Source organism: Ziziphus jujuba, chromosome 2 (assembly GCF_031755915.1).
Source record: "Ziziphus jujuba cultivar Dongzao chromosome 2, ASM3175591v1".
In the NCBI taxonomy this organism is placed as follows: Eukaryota; Viridiplantae; Streptophyta; class Magnoliopsida; order Rosales; family Rhamnaceae; genus Ziziphus; species Ziziphus jujuba.
In genome coordinates this window covers 15,077,121-15,095,590 of record NC_083380.1, presented here as the reverse complement: position 1 = coordinate 15,095,590, position 18,470 = coordinate 15,077,121, and the positions used below count along the sequence as shown (strand labels likewise).

Genomic DNA, 18,470 nt, shown 5'->3' with positions numbered 1-18,470 from the left:
TTACTTTTAATTAACATATACAAAGTACAATTAATAAAATTTTAATTGGCATCTAAAAGAGAGGATAAGTTTTTATAGATAAAATTTTATCACAAAGAAGACGAATATAATTATGAAAATATGAAAATATTCGATTGTAATTAAAAAAAATTAAAAATATACAATATAATTATAAAAATATAAAAATATTCAATTAAAATAAAAAAAATTTAAAAAATATACTATATAATTATAAAAATATAAAAAAAATTCATATATAATTAAGAAAATCTTAAAAATCCTAATATAATTAACCCTTAAAACAAAAAAAATAAAAAATAAAAATAATCCGACCAACTTTTCACATCAAATCAAATCAAGCACATGAATGCTGCCAACAAAAACATGCTTTAATTCATAATTCATACTCCGTCTTTTTATTTATTTATTGTGTGTGCAATGTATAAATTTCAACCAATATATATATATATATATATATACCTTTCGAAATTTCTTTCGTACTTCACCGTCAGATATTGATTAATTGTCAATTATGGCAGCTACTACGCTATGTTTCTCTTTTCAATTTGCTTTTGTCATTTTTAGGGTACTTCTTTTACCCCCCCCCCCAAAAAAAAAAAAAAAAAAGAAATTTATAAGGCTGCTCCTTCTTCATAACTTCCGTTGTTTCCTTTTCCTCCTGCACCTTTTCCTCGAAATTGTAATTCGAATAACCTGTAACAATAAAAATATATACATATATACATATATGCATATATATATATATATATATGATATATTAGTTATGGCAACGCACATCGCCTGTTAGATGTTACCAATAATATCTCATCACATCCATTATTGTTTTTATTACTTCCAAAACCCAAAAAAAAAAAAAAAAGACAGAAAAAAAAAAATTACATATGTATATTCTGATATGTATAAAGGTTAATTTACATATACCCTACTATCCTAGACATTTGGTCGACCATTTAATTAAAAAAACTCATTATTGCAATAAATTAACCTTGTGAGTTTTAATTAAAATGAACATACAGAAATCAATCAGCAGAAGCAAGCTAACATTAACTAATTTACCCTTCAGTCTCAGATGCACCGCATACATATTCAAATTTACTCCAAAAAACGAGCATTCATGGTCCAATTTTGACAGCCATCTGTGAGAAGGTCGATGTCACGTTTAATAAGACAAAGGAAAGTCCAAAAACAAACAAAATCGAATACTAAATTATATATTATTTTTTTATATAATAAATAGTAAATATTATAATTATAAAGGCAAGGAAAAAATGGAAGGGAAGGAGTTTGACCAATTGACCCTTGACCATTGACAAAAGAAACGTGGGAAAGCTTTGAGGTTGGGAAACAAGTATTTAATGGAGGTCTCAAGAGACTCGCTCCATATCCATGCCATAAATTAGGTGATAAAGCCCTTACTCATCATTTCGTTCTATCAGGTACTGCAGGTGGGTGACCACACAATTCTGAATGTATATATTATTTGAATAATTAATTGACTTTATCAAAATACTAGCTCGTAATGATTAATCAACAAGCAATATATGTATTGGGCGGAGACATGGATTTGTAGATAATAGATATACTGCTTCAACAAGACAACCTAATTAATGAGGAAGTTCCGTCTTTGTTATGGTAATTGGTAAGCAAGGCAGGCAATAAGAATTAAACAAAATTAGTCCCAACGGAAAAAAAAGGCTCTCAACTTAATTTCTTTATTAGCATTTAGGCTTTATTAGCGATTGGTTGACTATCATTTTCTTCCACATGTATTCCCATAAATGATAAGATCCCATGTACACTCGATTGTGTTATTTAAGTGCTTATTGCTTGCCAAAGATCCAATGCAGCCTTAACTACAACTACATTACGCAAGCTCCACCAATATCTATATCTACCTATAGAGTCAAAAAAAAGTACCAGTGACGGTGACTTAAAGCGGTCCAAAAGCTTAAAGCGGTCAAAGAGGCACTGAAAAGTTAGAACGTTACCACTTTGCAAAATAGATGAAAGAAGCCAGGCTACATAAGACTCTCTGAGTGCAAAAAAACTTTAGAGTTGCCGGCAGATATGGATTCCAAGAAAGAAGAGGTAGTTGATAATAACACTCATCATATCTTATGTATTCCATGGCCAATTCAAAGCCATATCAAAGCGATGCTTAAATTAGCAAAGCTTCTTCATTCTAGAGGTTTTCATATCACTTTTGTCAACACCGAGTACAACCACAAACGCTTTCTTAAGTCTCTTGGTCCTGACTCCCTCCACGGCTTGCCTGACTTCCTGTTCGAAACAATTCCCGATGGCCTCCCTCCTTCAGATGCTGATGCTACGCAAGACCTTGTTTCCCTTGGCGAAGCCCTCATGGAGAAGATATTGGCTCCGTTTTGTGATCTCCTCAAAAGACTCAACGACGTGAATAGAACTTCCAATGATAGTCCCCCTCCAGTGACTCGCATTGTTTCCGACGGATTGTTGCCGTTCACTATCGACGCCGGACGAGAACTTGGAATTCCGGTCGTGTTCTTTTATACCATTTCGGCCTGCTCTTTCATGGTCTTCAAACAACTAAGTACTCTGCTGGAGAAGTTAGGACCTCCACCAGTATCGAAAGGTAAAAATATATATGTATATATATATATATATATTTATATATGAAAGACATTTAAACTAATATTAGCCTTTCAATTTAATTAATTATTCAATTTTCTTCATTTTGTTTTTTTAATTTTCAGACATAATCATAGATTGGGTTCCGGGAATGAAAGCAATTCATGTTAGGGATATGCCAAGCTTTTGTTGGTCAGGAAGTGGAGCAGATCATTTTGTGCTCAACTTTAGCATGGAAGCCACAGAAAAAGCCCATCAAGCTTCAGCAATTATTATTCACACATTCAATGCATTGGAGCAAGATGTTTTGGATGCGATCTCATCTATGTTTCCTAAAGTATTCGCGATTGGTCCTCTTCAACTTCTTCTTAATCGCATACCGGAACACCCTTTGAAACTCAAAGACAGTCTTTGGAAGGAAGAGAATGAATGTCTCCAATGGCTCAATACCAAGCCAAAAGGCTCAGTTTTGTATGTCAACTTTGGGAGCATAGCCGTCATGTCGCCGCAACAGCTCGCGGAGTTTGGTTATGGAATTGCAAATAGCAAACACCCTTTCTTGTGGATTATCAGGCCTGATTTGGTAGTCGGCGAAACCGCTGTTTTGCCGCCCGAGTTCGCGGCTGAAACAAAAGGAAGAGGACTGATAGGGAGTTGGTGCCCACAAGAGGAGGTTCTTAATCATCCATCAATTGGAGGTTTTTTAACACATAATGGTTGGAATTCAACCGTGGAAAGCTTGTCTTCAGGTGTACCATTACTGTGTTGTCCATTTTTGGGGGACCAACCCACGAACTGCCGATTTTCTTGCAAGGAGTGGGGTATTGGAATGGAGATGGACAAAGAAACAGTGAAGAGAGAGGAAGTCGAGAAGTTTGTGAAAGAGTTGATGGAGGGAGAGAAGGGTAAGAAAATGAGAAAGAATGTGATGGAGTGGAAAAGACTAGCCCATGAGGCTACTGAACCTAATGGTTCTTCATCCATTGACTTGGATAACTTAGTTAGCCACTTAATTTCTTGAATAGGGTTGGCTAGGTATCTCTAGCTTCACTTCAACCGGAGACTGAAAAATATAAGGGTATTGGTATTTTCAGTGCACGTTTATATGTTGGTGATTTTCTTAGTTAATTTCTTTTGTTCTTTGTTTTTTAATTGTTTTTTTTTATTTGTTGATTTTGTTTTGGTTTTTGCTGTTAAACATGTTGGAGACGGGTAAGAATTTAAATCTGAAGATATGCTCTCACATTTTAGCATGCATTTTCCCTTATAGCACTAAAAATTATATATGGTTATAGGAACTACTAATTTTTCTCCTAAACAAAATGTGTCAAAAATAATGCCAATAGAAAATTATATTTTATACTACATATGTCACTTTTATGTAATCCTAAACATAAATGAAAAAATAATACTAAATAAAGAATAATGCTAGAAGTACATATCAAAAAGTCCACCAAAATGTTTATCAAATATATATGTATCATTAATTGATTAGCTTATATTTAATTAAATTTATTCCTTTAAAGATTAAGTTATATGCAAATTATGTTAATATTTTGACCAATAAAATAGTACTATGTATTGACCAATAAAATAGTACTATGTATACATTTGATAAACCACTTGGAAGATTTTATTATATCTCTAACATTACTTATAAATAAAAGCTAATTGCATCTCATTTGGTCACATCATTTGGTAACATTTTAGCATTACTTATAGCTTCCTTATCCGTAGACAAGTGAAATTAGAATTGTCTTTTATTCCTAGATATAACGTGTACTATGAGCTTCATATTTGCCTAGAGTTTGCTCCCAGAAACATAGCACTATCCCTACCCCTTCACATCAATCCCATGAAATGCAAGAACGATCTAGCTATAAAGTCATTAAAAACTTGATCAAAGAATTAACATTTATTGAACAAGGTAGAAAGTTGATTGCAAAAATTAGTAGTTTGAAAGGCTTGTTGGAATTGATCCGCTATAGGATTTACAATACATGCAATAGAAGCACCTGGAATACTCAACAAAATAGGTATTATTTTGGTAATGATTGGAGCAACAAACTCAGATTCATAGATTCTATTAGTATTATGATGTTTAAAATATCTAAAATAATGTATAAATTACAAAAAATCCCTTAAATTATTTGACACTGACTAATAAGTAATAACCCCATGATATTATAGAAAATCCCTCTCAAACTATGAAAAATTTACAAGTAAAAGAAAGTAAAAATACATTAAAACAAACTTATCCTTAAAAAAAATTTTAGAAAAACTCTATTACAATTTTAAAATTTGTTATTACTTAAATGCCTATAACGAGTATATTCATTTAATTAAAATTAATAACATTTTTAAGAAAATATTATTGTTAATAATTTTTGCACAAAATAATTTTTGAAGAAAATATTGTTTTTAATTTTTTTATCAAAAGAATATTATTTTAATAATTTTTCGAAGATAATATTATTTTTAATATTTATATAATTTAAAAAGGTTTCGAATAAACTATAAGAAAAATTATATAACGTGTACGTTAGAAGGGTATTTTTGTTAAATTAACTAAAATATGTTGGAGCATTTAATTGGTGTAAACGAGGTATATATAGTTAAGGGTTTATATGTTATTTTAATAGTTTAAGGAAGTTATTTCTAAGTATTAATTAGTTTTAAAAACAAAAGTCAGAATGGTTCAAGGGAGCTTTTTGTGGTTTACCTTTAAATAATTTTATAGAAGTTAATTAAATTGAAATTTATTTCATAGCTTGATGATGTTTATCAAAATTTATTTAGCAAATGACTTGATATTGCTATGATGTATGAATATATTTTTGGTTGGAAAAATTAATATTGCTATGTCATTTGATAAATAATTTTAATATTTCTTGAATTATTAATATGTGTGTTTAGTATATGTACCTGCTTTTAAGTCTCCATCGTATGCCAACCCACTTTTGGAACCCATGTATATATAGTTTCCTTTAAACTGCCTTAATCGTTTATCAAATTTTATAGATATATAATATTATTTTAGTTACATATTAGGATTTATTTTACTCTTTTATATATATAGTTGCAAAATTTTTATTGTGTGTGTCATACATATATATTTCTTCTGTTTGCAATAATTTTAATTATATATTTGAGGATTATGTTTTCGTCAATTTTTTTTTATTTTTTATTTTTTAAGAATGCTATTAATTAGGTATATATTTTTAAAAATTTTTAGGTAAAGCTTAGATAGGGTGTGACATGACAAAATAAAGATAGGCCCAAAGGAAGTATACAGTACAAAGGAAAAGACTCTTTCTCTATACCTTTTAGAGTAGAAGCTACTTGTTAACAGAAGAAAAACAAAACCCAATGATTACCAATCATCAAAGCCCAATGAATGCAAAGGTATCACATGGGACCAAGCCCAACAAGCAAATACATCATGAAGTATACAGAACAAGTGACGTTGAATATTTTGCATTGTACCATGTACAGAGCAGTAGATATTTTACATTGTATCCCTTAATGTACAACAGCTGTGAGGGAAGCAGCATCCACGAAATTTCATTTTGTAATTAATCCTAAAACTTTATAGAACACTGTAACCAACATAAGTTAGGCTATCTATTGTTTGATTTTTAAACATTAGTTAGGCTATCTACTGTTTGAATTTTAACTATACGGTGTATATAATTTATCTTCTATAACAGCAATTATATGTGTATAGTATTTATACTAGTGTACTCATGATAATAAAATATAGCTCCTTTTTCAACTATTCACGTTCTCTTTGTGTTATCAAAGCCCCAAATGGTTTGACGAGCTTTTCCTTTTATTTATTATCATTATCCTTTTTCTCTTGTTCTTCATCATGACTTCTTTTCCCCTCTCATTCCATACCTGCGATTAATAATCCCATTTCTGTTACCAATGAACCTATATTTGCAAACAGAACATTGGTGGTCATCAATGTGGCAATACAAGTACCATTAAAACTTACTGAAACTACTTATTTTCCATGGAAAAAGCAGTTTCATACTCATTCTTATTGGCTACGACCTCTATGGTTTCATCGATGGTATTCTTCCCTACCCATCTTCAGTTCTATCTAGTACAAATAGCTCTCTGAATCCAGATTATACTTTCTAGATTCAGCATACTCTATTGGTTAGTGTCATTCTTGCTTCTCTCTCTAGAGATGTTCATCGATTTGTGAACAAAGCATAAACCTCCAAAGAAGCATGGGAAACACTAGCAATCATGTTTGCCAAACCTTCAAGGCCACGACTTCTACATCTACATGAAAGACTTCATCACACTCAAACCTCTTGCTTCATCCTTGAATACCTCAATGATGTCAAAGGCGCTATGACGAACTTGCTTTTATGGGCAATACTATTGATGATGATGATCTCACTCTCTTTATCAAGTCTCCCAAAGGACTTTGAAAATATCTCTGCTACGTTTCAAACTAGAGAAACACCTATCTCCTTCAATGATTTATATGATAAACTTGTTGAATATGGAAATTACAATAAGAGAATTGCTTCATGATCGGTAGACACTAACATATCTGCTTTCACTGCCAATAAATCTACATCTAGATCTTATACCTCATGATCTTATTCTCAAAAAGGCCAAAATCAATCTTGACCATATGGTTCTGATTCTCATTGTTGACTAATCACTGCATAGTCCAACATAGGTGGCAACTCTCAATCTCGCTCCTTCACTACGTCTGGTAACTATAAGGGATGTTGTCAGGACCCATCCAAGATCCCTCATCGGAACCCTAGACAAGCCCTGATCCCAGAGAAACCCTATCGAAATTGATAATACAATTTACCACAGTTTTAGATAAATTCCACCACATGAGCATATTTTCTAAATATTAAATTAACAAAAAATAAATATAATTAATCATCCCAAAATAGTTTTAAAGGTAGGTCACTCACCTTAAGCACGTGTAACAATCGAGATCTTCTGCAGGATCAACTCCACTACCCATACGTGCACCTAAAATATCCACAATACACAAACTAATTATTTTAATATTTTAATCGGGTAACTCCCAAATGGGTACCCGGGGAGCGAACACAAACAATAACCAAAATTTACAAGTGATATACCGAATCGAAACTTGTGAAGCAAAGATTACGAATCTGGTCTCACTTTCCGGAGATCAGACCCGAGGTGGCTGGAATCTCATTGGAAAGGTGTCGGGTTTTGGATCGTTGGATCTCACAAACGACCTCGAGTTAGAGGAAACCGACCTCACATCTGGGTTCAGGAGGTCGAAACTAGTGGGAAAGGATGGACGGTGCAACTGGAAACTCACCGAAAAGTCAATTTCACGATGAGCCATAGTGGTCACCAGAACCCGTCACTGTCGATGGTGCGTTCGATGGCCACTGGTATTGATTTTTGGAGGAGATGTAGATCGGAGGATGGGCAAATGGATGGGACCAGTAGTGTGGCAAACGGAGGCCGAATCGGAAAGAAATTTGGGTTTGAAACAATAGGCTCCGCCACCGAAAAAAGTCTCGATCTGGGTGCGTCGGAGGTTGGGTGGCTGTGAGATTTGGTGGGCTGCCCGGAAATGGAAAGGGCAAGGTGATGGTCAGGCGCGTGTATGGGTGAAAGGGGTAGAGGACAGTGAATGGAGGGTGGCCGTGGGTGGTGGCTTCTCTCTCTCCTCTCTCTCTCTCTCTCTCTCCGGTCACACGGCTCACACACGGGTTTGAGCCAATAAGAAGCCATCCCATGGATGCAACTGTGCACTCATGGGATAGGCTGAAGGCTTGACACGTGGCGCGCATTTTTCACAATAACACCATTTAATTAAAAGTAATATAAAATAATACTGTATCAAAAAAACTTTGCGAGTCCATAACTTTTTACCTAGTGTCCAAATTAGGCGTATCGCTAGTCTATAGACTCGTATCGACGACTACTTTACAATCATACAAAAGTCAAATCAAAATTCTACATAAATAAAAAGTTAAACTTGGCACCCTTGGACAGCTTGGACCGCAACTTGCCTTGTGCATAACTTTCAAACGGTAGCTTCGATTTTGATGTGCTACTAGTATACGAACTCGGGATGATACGTAATTTGAAATGGTGCCTCGATCAATGCAAAATTTCATTCATAACAAAAAGTCAACATTTTGACACTCTCTATCAACGATCAACCTCAGTCAATGTGCAAAAATTTCGACGTACTCTGGGACTGGGTGTTACAATCTTCCCCCCTTATAAAAATTTTGTCCTCGAAATTTCATACACTATTGTAACAGATAGGGGTACTGGTTGCGCATTTGTGCCTCGGGCTCCCATGTTGCTTCCTTGACCAAATGATTCCGCCACAAGACTTTAACTAAAGGAATGGTCTTGTTATGCAGCACTCGCTCCTTGCGATCCAAAATCTGCACTGGTTGCTCCACGTACGATAGATCTTCCCTCAACTCGATGTTAGGAGTCTCGAGTATGTGTGATGGGTCTACGATATATTTCCATAGCATTGAAACATGAAATATGTTGTGCACTTGGGCTAGCTCTTCCGGTAATACTAATCTATATGCCACGGGGCCAATCCTCTCCGTAATCTCGTAAGGCCCATTATAACGAGGACTCAACTTACCTCGTCGACCAAAGCGTACTACTCTCTTCCAAGGAGATAACTTTAAGAATACCCAATCTCCTACTTCAAATTCCAAATTCTTCCTACGCACATCGGCGTAACTCTTCTGTCAATCTTGGGCAGTCTTCAACCGATCTCGGATGATCCTTACCTTGTCCAAGGTCATTTGTAAATACTCAGATCCAACTGCATTATTTGCCGCAAGGAGTCTCTCTTCTACTACTTCACTCCAGCACAATGGTGTCCGACATTGCCTCCCATATAAGGCCTTGTTCAAGGACATCTCGATACTCGCTTGGTAGATATTATTATAAACAAATTCTATCAGTGGCAGTTGCTCTTCCCAGCTTCCACGAAATTGCATAACACAAGATCTTAGCATATCTTCTAATGTCTGAATTGTGCGCTTAGCTCGTCCATCAGATTGCGGATGAAAGGTGGTATTGTAGTTAAGTCTTGCTCCTAACGCATCAGCCAACTTCCGCCATAATCGTGAAATAAAACATGGATCTCGATCGGATACGATGGTGATCAGTATTCCATGAAGACTCACAATACGTTGTACAAACAGCTAGGCCAATTTCTCGGGTGAGAAACAGTCTCGCACCGGTAAGAAGTATGCCGACTTGGTAAGACGATCAATGATCACCCAAATGCCATCGTATCTCCTACGTGTAGGGGGAAGCTTGAACACAAAATCCATATTGAGTTCTTCCCACTTCCATACAGGAATAGGTAAGGATTGGAGTAGCCCTGAAGGCTTCTGTCTTTCGACCTTTACTTGTTGGCAAATTAGGCATTTTGATACAAAATCTGCCACTTCCCTCTTCATGCCAATCCACCAATAATACTTAACAAGCTATGCGCCTCCTCTAAGATCTCCTTCTTGAATTCTAGAATATCAGGAACACAAAGTCGTCCTTTATACACGAGGGCTCCATCCCTCCTTATGGAAAACTCTGGGTTAAGACCTTCTTGTACCTTGCTCTTAATTGTTCTCAATTTAGGATCTTCCATTTGAGTCACCAATATACGATCCGCTAACACCGGTCACACCTGAAAACTAGCCATAAGGACTCCGGAAGGATGCATATGCATTAACACCCCCATTTTCTTCAACTCCATCATAAAAGGTAGTTGGATGGCTTGAATATGGTCAAGGGATCCGGTAGCCTTCCTATTCAAAGCATCTATTACTACATTTGCCTTGCCCAGGTGATAATCAATCACACAGTCATAATCCTTCAACAACTCCATCCATCCCCTTTACCTCATATTTAATTCTTTCTGAGTGAAAAATGTACTTGAGACTTTTATGATCAGTATAAATTTGGCATGTGGCCCCATACAAGTAGTGTCTCCACTTCTTTAGAGCAAATACTACCACCGCTAATTCCAAGTCATGTGTAGGGTAGTTTTGCTCGTGCTGCTTCAATTACCGTGAGTCATATGCTATCACCCTTTGATTCTGCATTAGCACGCAACCCAAACCTTGATGGGATGCATCACAATAGACTTCAAAATCTTCATTCCCATTAGGTAAAGTTAAGACAGGTGCGGATGTCAACCTTTGCTTCAATTCCTGAAAACTCTGCTCACACCTGTCCGTCCATCTAAATTCAACATTCTTTCGGGTTAAGTTGTGAAATGGTCTGGCAATTCTCAAAAACCCTTCTATAAAATGACGATAGTATCCCGCTAATCCAAGAAAACTTTGTACTTCCCTCAGAATAGTAGGGCGCTCCCAATTCAACACTGCCTTCACCTTATCAGGGTCTACATAGATACCTTCGGCTGACACAATGTGTCTGAGAAAACCCACTTGATTTAACCAAAACTCGCACTTGTTGAATTTAGCATAAAGCTGATGTTGTCTTAGAGTTTGGAGCACTCTCCTCAAATGCTCGCCATCTGTCTTCACGATAGGCAGGAGAGCAGTACTCTGTGGTGAAGGAAATTTTAAACTGATCCCATGTGTGTCTCCTATGAGTCTTTTCCACCTTCCACCACTTCCTGGCTTCACCTTCTAACATAAAGCTGGAGATCCTAACCATATCTTTGTCGGGGCATTGCATCCCTTCTTCTAGGATTTTCTCCATATTAGATAGCCAATTCATAGCTATAGCTGGACCTTGGGTCCCATCAAAACTCACGGCTCCCAATCGTCAAGCCTGGTCCACAGAATGATTACTAGAGCTTGAACTCCCTAAGGCTCAAGTTAGTTGAGAGACAAGATTTCTAAGACTCGATCTGCTTCCAGAACTCTCAGCCGAGCCTTCTCGAGTACTACGTGCGTCCCGCCTACGCATCGTAGCAAATTTTGAAGAAACAAGCAAGAGTTTAGAGATAAAAACACTTAAGCATGATTACAAAAAGGAGAAATTTACGGATGGGACTTACAGCAATGCACAGTCCCTTAGGATTACAAGAACCTATGCTCTGATACCAATCTATCAGGATCCGTCCAAGATCTCTCATTGGAACCCTAGACAAGCACTGATCTTAGGGAAACCCCACCAAAATTGATAATACAATTTACCACAGTTTTAGATAAATTCCACCACATGAGCATATTTTCTAAATATTAAATTAACACAAAATAAATATAATTAATCATCCCAAAATAGTTTTAAAGGTGGGTCACTCACCTTAAGCACATGTATCAATCGAGATTCTCTGTAGGATCAACTTCACTACCCACACGTGCACCTAAAATATTCACAATACACAAAACTAATTATTTTAATATTTTAATTGGGCAACTCCCAAATGGGTACTCGGGGAGTGAACACAAACGACAACCAAAATTTATGAGTGATAAACCGAATCGAAACTTGTGAAATGAGGATTATGAATTTGGCCTCACTTTCCAGAGATCGGACCCGCGATGGCCGGAATCTCATCGGAAAAGTGTTGGGTTTTGGATCCTTGAATCTCACAAACCACCGCAAGTTGGAGGAAATTGACCTCAGATCTGGGTTCAGAGGGTCGAAACTAGTAGGAAAGGATGGGCGGTGCAACTGGAAACTCGCTGAAAAGTCGATTTCCCGACAAGCCACCATGGTCACCGGAACCCATCACTACCAGCGACGCGTCCGGTGGCCACTGGTCATGATTTTTGGAGGAGATGTAGATCGAAGGATGGGTGAACGGATGGGACCGACAGTGTGGCAAAATGAGGCCGGATTGGGGAGAAATATGGGTTTGAAGCAATCGACGCGGCCGCCGGAAAAAGTCTCGATCCGAACGCGTCGGCGGTCGGGTGGCTGCGAGATTTGGTGCGCTGGTCGGAAATGGAAGGGGCAAGGTGATGGTCGGGTGCATGTATGGGTGAAAGGGGTAGAGGACGGTGAACGGAGGGTGGCCATGGGTGGTGGCTTCTCTCTCTCTCTCCTCCCCTCTCTCTCTCTCTCTTTCTCTCTCCGGTCACACGGCTCACACACAGGTTTGAGCTAATAAGAAGCCATCCCATGCATACCACTGTGCACTCACAGGATAGGCTAAGGGCTTGACACGTGGCGTGCATTTTTCACAATAACACCATTTAATTAAAAATAATATAAAATAATACTATATCAGAAAAACTTTGCGAGTCCGTAACTTTTTAACCTGGTGTCCAAATTAGGCGTGCCGCTAGTCTATAAACTCGTATCGACGAGTATTTTACAACCATACAAGAGTCAAATCAAAATTCTGCATAAATAAAAAGTCAAACTTGGCATCTTTGGACAGCTTGGATGGCAACTTGCCTTACGCATAACTTTCAAACGGTAGCTCCAATTTTGATGTGTTACTAGTATACGAACTCAGGATGATACGTACTTTGAAATGGTGTCTCGATTAACGCAAAATTCCATCCAGAACAAAAAATCAACATTTTGACCCTCTCTGTCAACGGTCAACCTCGGTCAACGTGTAAAAATTCTGACGTACTTTGGAACGGGGTGTTACAGACATTGTCAACTTTATTCTGTCCAAGGTCATTCCATCCGATTCTGGTCTCTTATGATTCAACAATGGACATATACACCATAGCAGCAACAATCCTTTCCACGTGCTCACCACCACAAGCTTTTCACTCTCGTTCCATTATGGTGGCGGTGGAGGTGGAGGTGGAGGAATATTCAAGTGGGTGGGTGGGTGGGTGTGTGTGTGTAAATAAATAAAGGTGGTGCATATAAATATTAATTTGTAAATTATGTTAGTGTAGAAGTAGAAGGAGATGTGTATGGTATGGGATTTAAATTGAATTGAATAGGGGAGTAAATTAAAGGTGGTGGTTGACAATGTAAAAAATGAATTCATCTGTAATCTCCGCTGAGCAGTAAATACAGCAACTGACTTAGACCCAATATGCCTGTAGCTATTCCCAAAGAAATTTACTTCTTTCTCCTGTTTTTGCCATTTCCCCTTTATCATCTATCTTCTTCCTTGTCGTTCACTTTTGCATTATTAATAAATATTATATTCATTTCTTCTTCTGCTGTAAGTTGATATATATATATATATACATAATAATTTGAGAAGAAAGAATGTGAAATGGATGCTCTACATCCAAGACCTTATTCTGTCTCATTTGAAGCTTTAAGTTATTTTTTGCTTCCTTTATATGAGGGCAATTTTTAACATTCCATATTCTATGATAGTTCAATACCTCTCTTATGATCTTAGTACCTGTCTGCTTCTGCTCTAATATATATATATATATATAGTATATATAGATATATATACTATATAGTTTTTTTTTTCTTTTTTTTTTTTTTAAGGAGCTCCATTTTGTACGTACTATTTTGTAATTAACGTGTGCAGGTTTTACCAACTCCAAAAAATTTGGCCATAGTCATGGAATATGCATTTGTCGGCTGTTCACTTTTCCAGGGGTGGTAGTTGGTGTATTATACAGTCGTTACTTGTTTCTCTTTCTTATTCAATAGGAGGATGGACTGACGTACACAATAAAAATTGGCAACTTGATGAAGGTAAGCTGCAATATGCTATTGTGGATGGTCTGGGATGGCTTAAAGATGGGAAGATTGCTGCTATAAAAGTTCTTGGGTGAAATGGAATAAATATGTTTTGGACAAAAGATGGGATACTAGATATTAGGTTACTATAATTTGGGTATTTGGATATTTGGCAAAGGCTAAGTGGGACATACATGAGTGAGACAGAATGTAGAATATACATGCAAAGAGAGAATGTTTATATAACGGGCTAGTAGTAGTGGAATAGGTGGAACTAGTGAAATAGCTTGTTAGTTGATTAGCTCATTTGCTTTGTTCCTTACAAGTGTTCATACATATATATAGGCAGTGTTTGCACACACACATAAGTACTATGTTTGTTGTATATATGGGCATATTATGTAATTGTATAAGCTTTGATTGGTAGACAGAAGTTTAATTCCTCTGCTTATGATCTTACTACCTGCTTATGATGGCATTTTATACTCTGATAGTGTGATTATTACTTATTCTCATATAACTAATGATTGATAGATTTGGAAGTAATGGTTGGGAAGCTGGGAGAATTGAAGAAGAGGTTGACATGCTTGGCAGGTAAAGGATTGCCAACTTATAGGAACTTAAGAAGTCTTGTGCTTGTTCTTTACTTTTTTGCTAATTAAATCGGTTTTTCAGTAAATGATTCATGTTTTTTTTCCCCCTATTATATAGGATTCTTGGAGTATATATTAATGAACTGCATTAGAAAATTGAGATTGTAAATATTTAGTGGGTATAGGCAGCCATTTTGTATATATATTTATTTTTTCCCTATAATTACAAATTGTTTTTGTTTATATTTTTCTTTTAATGTAATCTTATTGTATTTGGCACACATTATATGGTATTAGTTGCTGTGTCTAATGAATTTTGTAGTACAAGATAATTGTTTAATAAATTATTATTCTTTTATATTAATTGCATTTCAAAAGTGTCATATTATATTTATAAATTATGATTAATGATATTATAATCAATTAGCAATATCTAATAAAATATAATTTTTATCAAATAATATTGGTAATTGATGTGTTATTTTTAGTTACAAAACGATTATCACCAAATAAAAAAATAAAAAAGTAGTTTCGGTGGCAAATTGAATAACTTAACCATGGTTTATGTCATATAGTAACAAGTCAATGACAAAAAGTTGTTTACTTGTCACTGGAAAGGTTCAATGACAAAACAGATGTGTCACTGATGTTTTAAGTGACAAATCAGATATGCTCCTGATGGTATAAGTGACAAATTAGTATGCATTGTCACTGATGGATAAGTTTGACCAGCTCATACATAGTATTGGTGACAAAATTTGTGTGAACAATGACAAAAAAATATGCTTTACGTGATAAAAACTGATGCCCCAGTAAGGCTCCAATTTATGATGAAATTTTTTTTTGTCATAGTTACATGCTCTTTGACAAACTAAAATGTTCGTCACAAACATGCCTTGTGACGGGTCTATCATGGCAAACAGAAAACGAATTAATTTTATCACCTAAACTCAATAAGGCAACAAAAAATGATCCTTATGTGACAAAATAGCTATGTAGCATTTGCCCAAATTTTTTGTAGTGCTTTTTTGATTCTGAATCCAAAAATAAATATAAATTATTTCCATGACTTTGAACTACAACTTGGAGTTTTGGTTCTCTTATCTGGTGTCCTTCCTAAGCCAAAGATAGAAACCTCTGTGCTTTCTATCAGGTTAGTCTTTTTTCGAATTTAGCAATTTACTGACAGAAAGGGGGAAAAAAAAAGATTTGTTACAGTTATATTATTATTAGCTTATATAAAATATTAATGAAAGTTTTTTGCAACTTGAATTTGACTTCAGTAGTTTGGAGGATTCCTTTAGGCCTCAGTGGTGCTGGGAGGTGAGCTATTATACATATATATATATATATATATATATATATATATATATGTGTGTGTGGAAATTCTATGGTGAGGACGGTTCGCATGAGGACTGCAGTATTAGTGACGGTTTTTCATAGTATTAATGACGATTTCTTAGAAAATCGTCACCAATACTATGAAAAACTTTCATCAATACTGTAGTCCGCATGAGGACCGTCCGCACCATAGACGGACTGTATATGTGTGTATATATATATATATAAAATATTTTAATTTTTAATAAAATCTAAAAGTTTAGATTGTAATATTATTCAACTTTGGTAATTACCTGTTGTACTTTAAATAAACTGAAAAGTGCAACATAAACAATGATAATTAATGTTGCATGTACATCGGTGAACTGGTACCACTTTCAATGTATTGCTGACATGTATCAAAAAAGATCCCATTATTATTCCCCATTATCATTTAAAATATTAAATATTAAAACATTAAATGTGGAAAGAGAAAATATAAAAAATAATAATGGAGCCTTTTTAATTCATATCAGCAATGCATTGAAAGTGGTACCAACTCACCGATGCATCGAAGATTTTCTCCTAAAAGTGAGGAAAAATTATACATTTATTATTATTATTATTATGTTTATGAAATGAAGCTCTATATATAAAATAAACAAGGTAAGTACATGCAAAATTAATTTTTTTTTTTTTTTTCATTTCCTCATTGTAATCTACAGTGTAAGGGTTTCAAATGAACTTGGAGCAGGAGGTCCAAGAGCAGCACGTTTAGCTGGTTTTGTTGTCACATTGATGGGAATGTGTCAGGGTATATTGGTAGGACTGGTGCTTACATTCACACGCAGATCCTTGGGTAATGCATATAGCAGCGAAATTGAGTTGGTCAAATATGTAGCAGCATTATTGCCAATTGTTGCCGCATCTAACTTTCTGGATGGCTTCCAATGTGTTCTTTCAGGTTTCAAACAATATTGTTTAATTTTGATTCACAGTTTCTGCTATAATAGACAATGTTGCTCAGTTTACTAGGCATATATGACTGCCTATTAATGTTAATATACACGTATTAAGGCTAATAGGCAGTCAGACGGACAATATATATATATATATATATGCATAAAGTTGGAAATTAAGAGAAGAGATATTTGTACACGCTAGGCAGAAGATTGGTGCTTATGTGAATCTTGGATCGTATTACATAGTGGGAATTCCATCAGCCATTTTATTTGCATTTGTTTTTCATTTGGGAGGAAAGGTAATTGACTCTCATGGATTTTTATTTTTATTTTTAAGTGATATTTTAATAATTAATGTCAGTTATTTGCTAACTTACTAAATTAATTAAATTGGTTGATTAATTAGGGGCTGTGGTTGGGGATCATAGGAGGACTCATTGTTCAAGTCTCGTTTTTCGTTTCCGTTACCATACTAACCAACTGGGACCTACAAGTAAACATTAATCATTCTCTCTCTCTCTCTCTCTTCTCAATCTAAATTTTAGTATTTCTTTTTTTATTTTTTTTTATTTTTTTTAATGTATGTGATTGATGATCATTAATTTATTCAATATGTTTAGGCAAAGAAAGCTGCAGAAAGAATCTAGAAGGACTTGAAAACTCCACTTTAACAGTCTCATGAGGATCAAATTATGGCCCACTAATTTGACATGTTTTCTCAACTTGGACATATTGTGCCTCTACGTGTTTTGATATTACTGAAAATATTTCCCATCTTCAAGTTATATTTTAAGGATTATATATATCCTCCTGCCTATTAATTCGTCTAATTTGCAAAAATTTAATCCGTGTGTAATGAAGTGCCTAATTGATCAATTAAATATCCTAATTAAATATTCATGAATAAAGTGTCAATTAGCACATTTAATTGATTTTTTCTATTATTTTAAAGATGAAAGAAGAAGCGCGTTGGAATTTAATATATATATATATATTTGGTGAATTTAATGTAACTCAGTCATTATTTTGATTATCTTTGTCCAAGTCTTTCAAAATTAAAATAATTTGGGGTATATGGTTGGGTTACACAGGGCAATCCAATATCGAAAAGCAACTTTTTTTTTTTTTTTTGGGAACTAGCTTGATATTAATTGCTATTACCAAATAAAAGGACAGGTTTCCTTTTCTCCAAAAAAAAAAAAAAAAAAAAAAAAAAAAAAAAAAAAAGAAGGGGAGATTTCCTAAATTCGATTGACCAATCCCAATGAAACTTGGGTAACACGGTTCCTAGTCCTAGGGGGATTTAGAATTTGAAACTGCGTTCATATAATATTATATATAGACAGCTTCGGCTTTTCTT

General features: G+C 35.1%; 1 protein-coding gene across 1 annotated transcript; it reads left to right on the top strand.

The window, feature by feature from the left end:
- The first annotated feature begins 1,953 nt into the window (after window positions 1–1,953).
- On the top strand, window positions 1,954–3,894 carry LOC107418745 (7-deoxyloganetin glucosyltransferase). Its single transcript, XM_048473083.2, has 2 exons — window positions 1,954–2,632; window positions 2,754–3,894. The coding sequence occupies exons 1-2, from the start codon at window positions 2,089–2,091 to the stop codon at window positions 3,647–3,649; spliced, it is 1,440 nt and encodes a 479-aa protein (XP_048329040.1). The 5' UTR covers window positions 1,954–2,088; the 3' UTR covers window positions 3,650–3,894.
- Window positions 3,895–18,470: the final 14,576 nt, after the last annotated feature.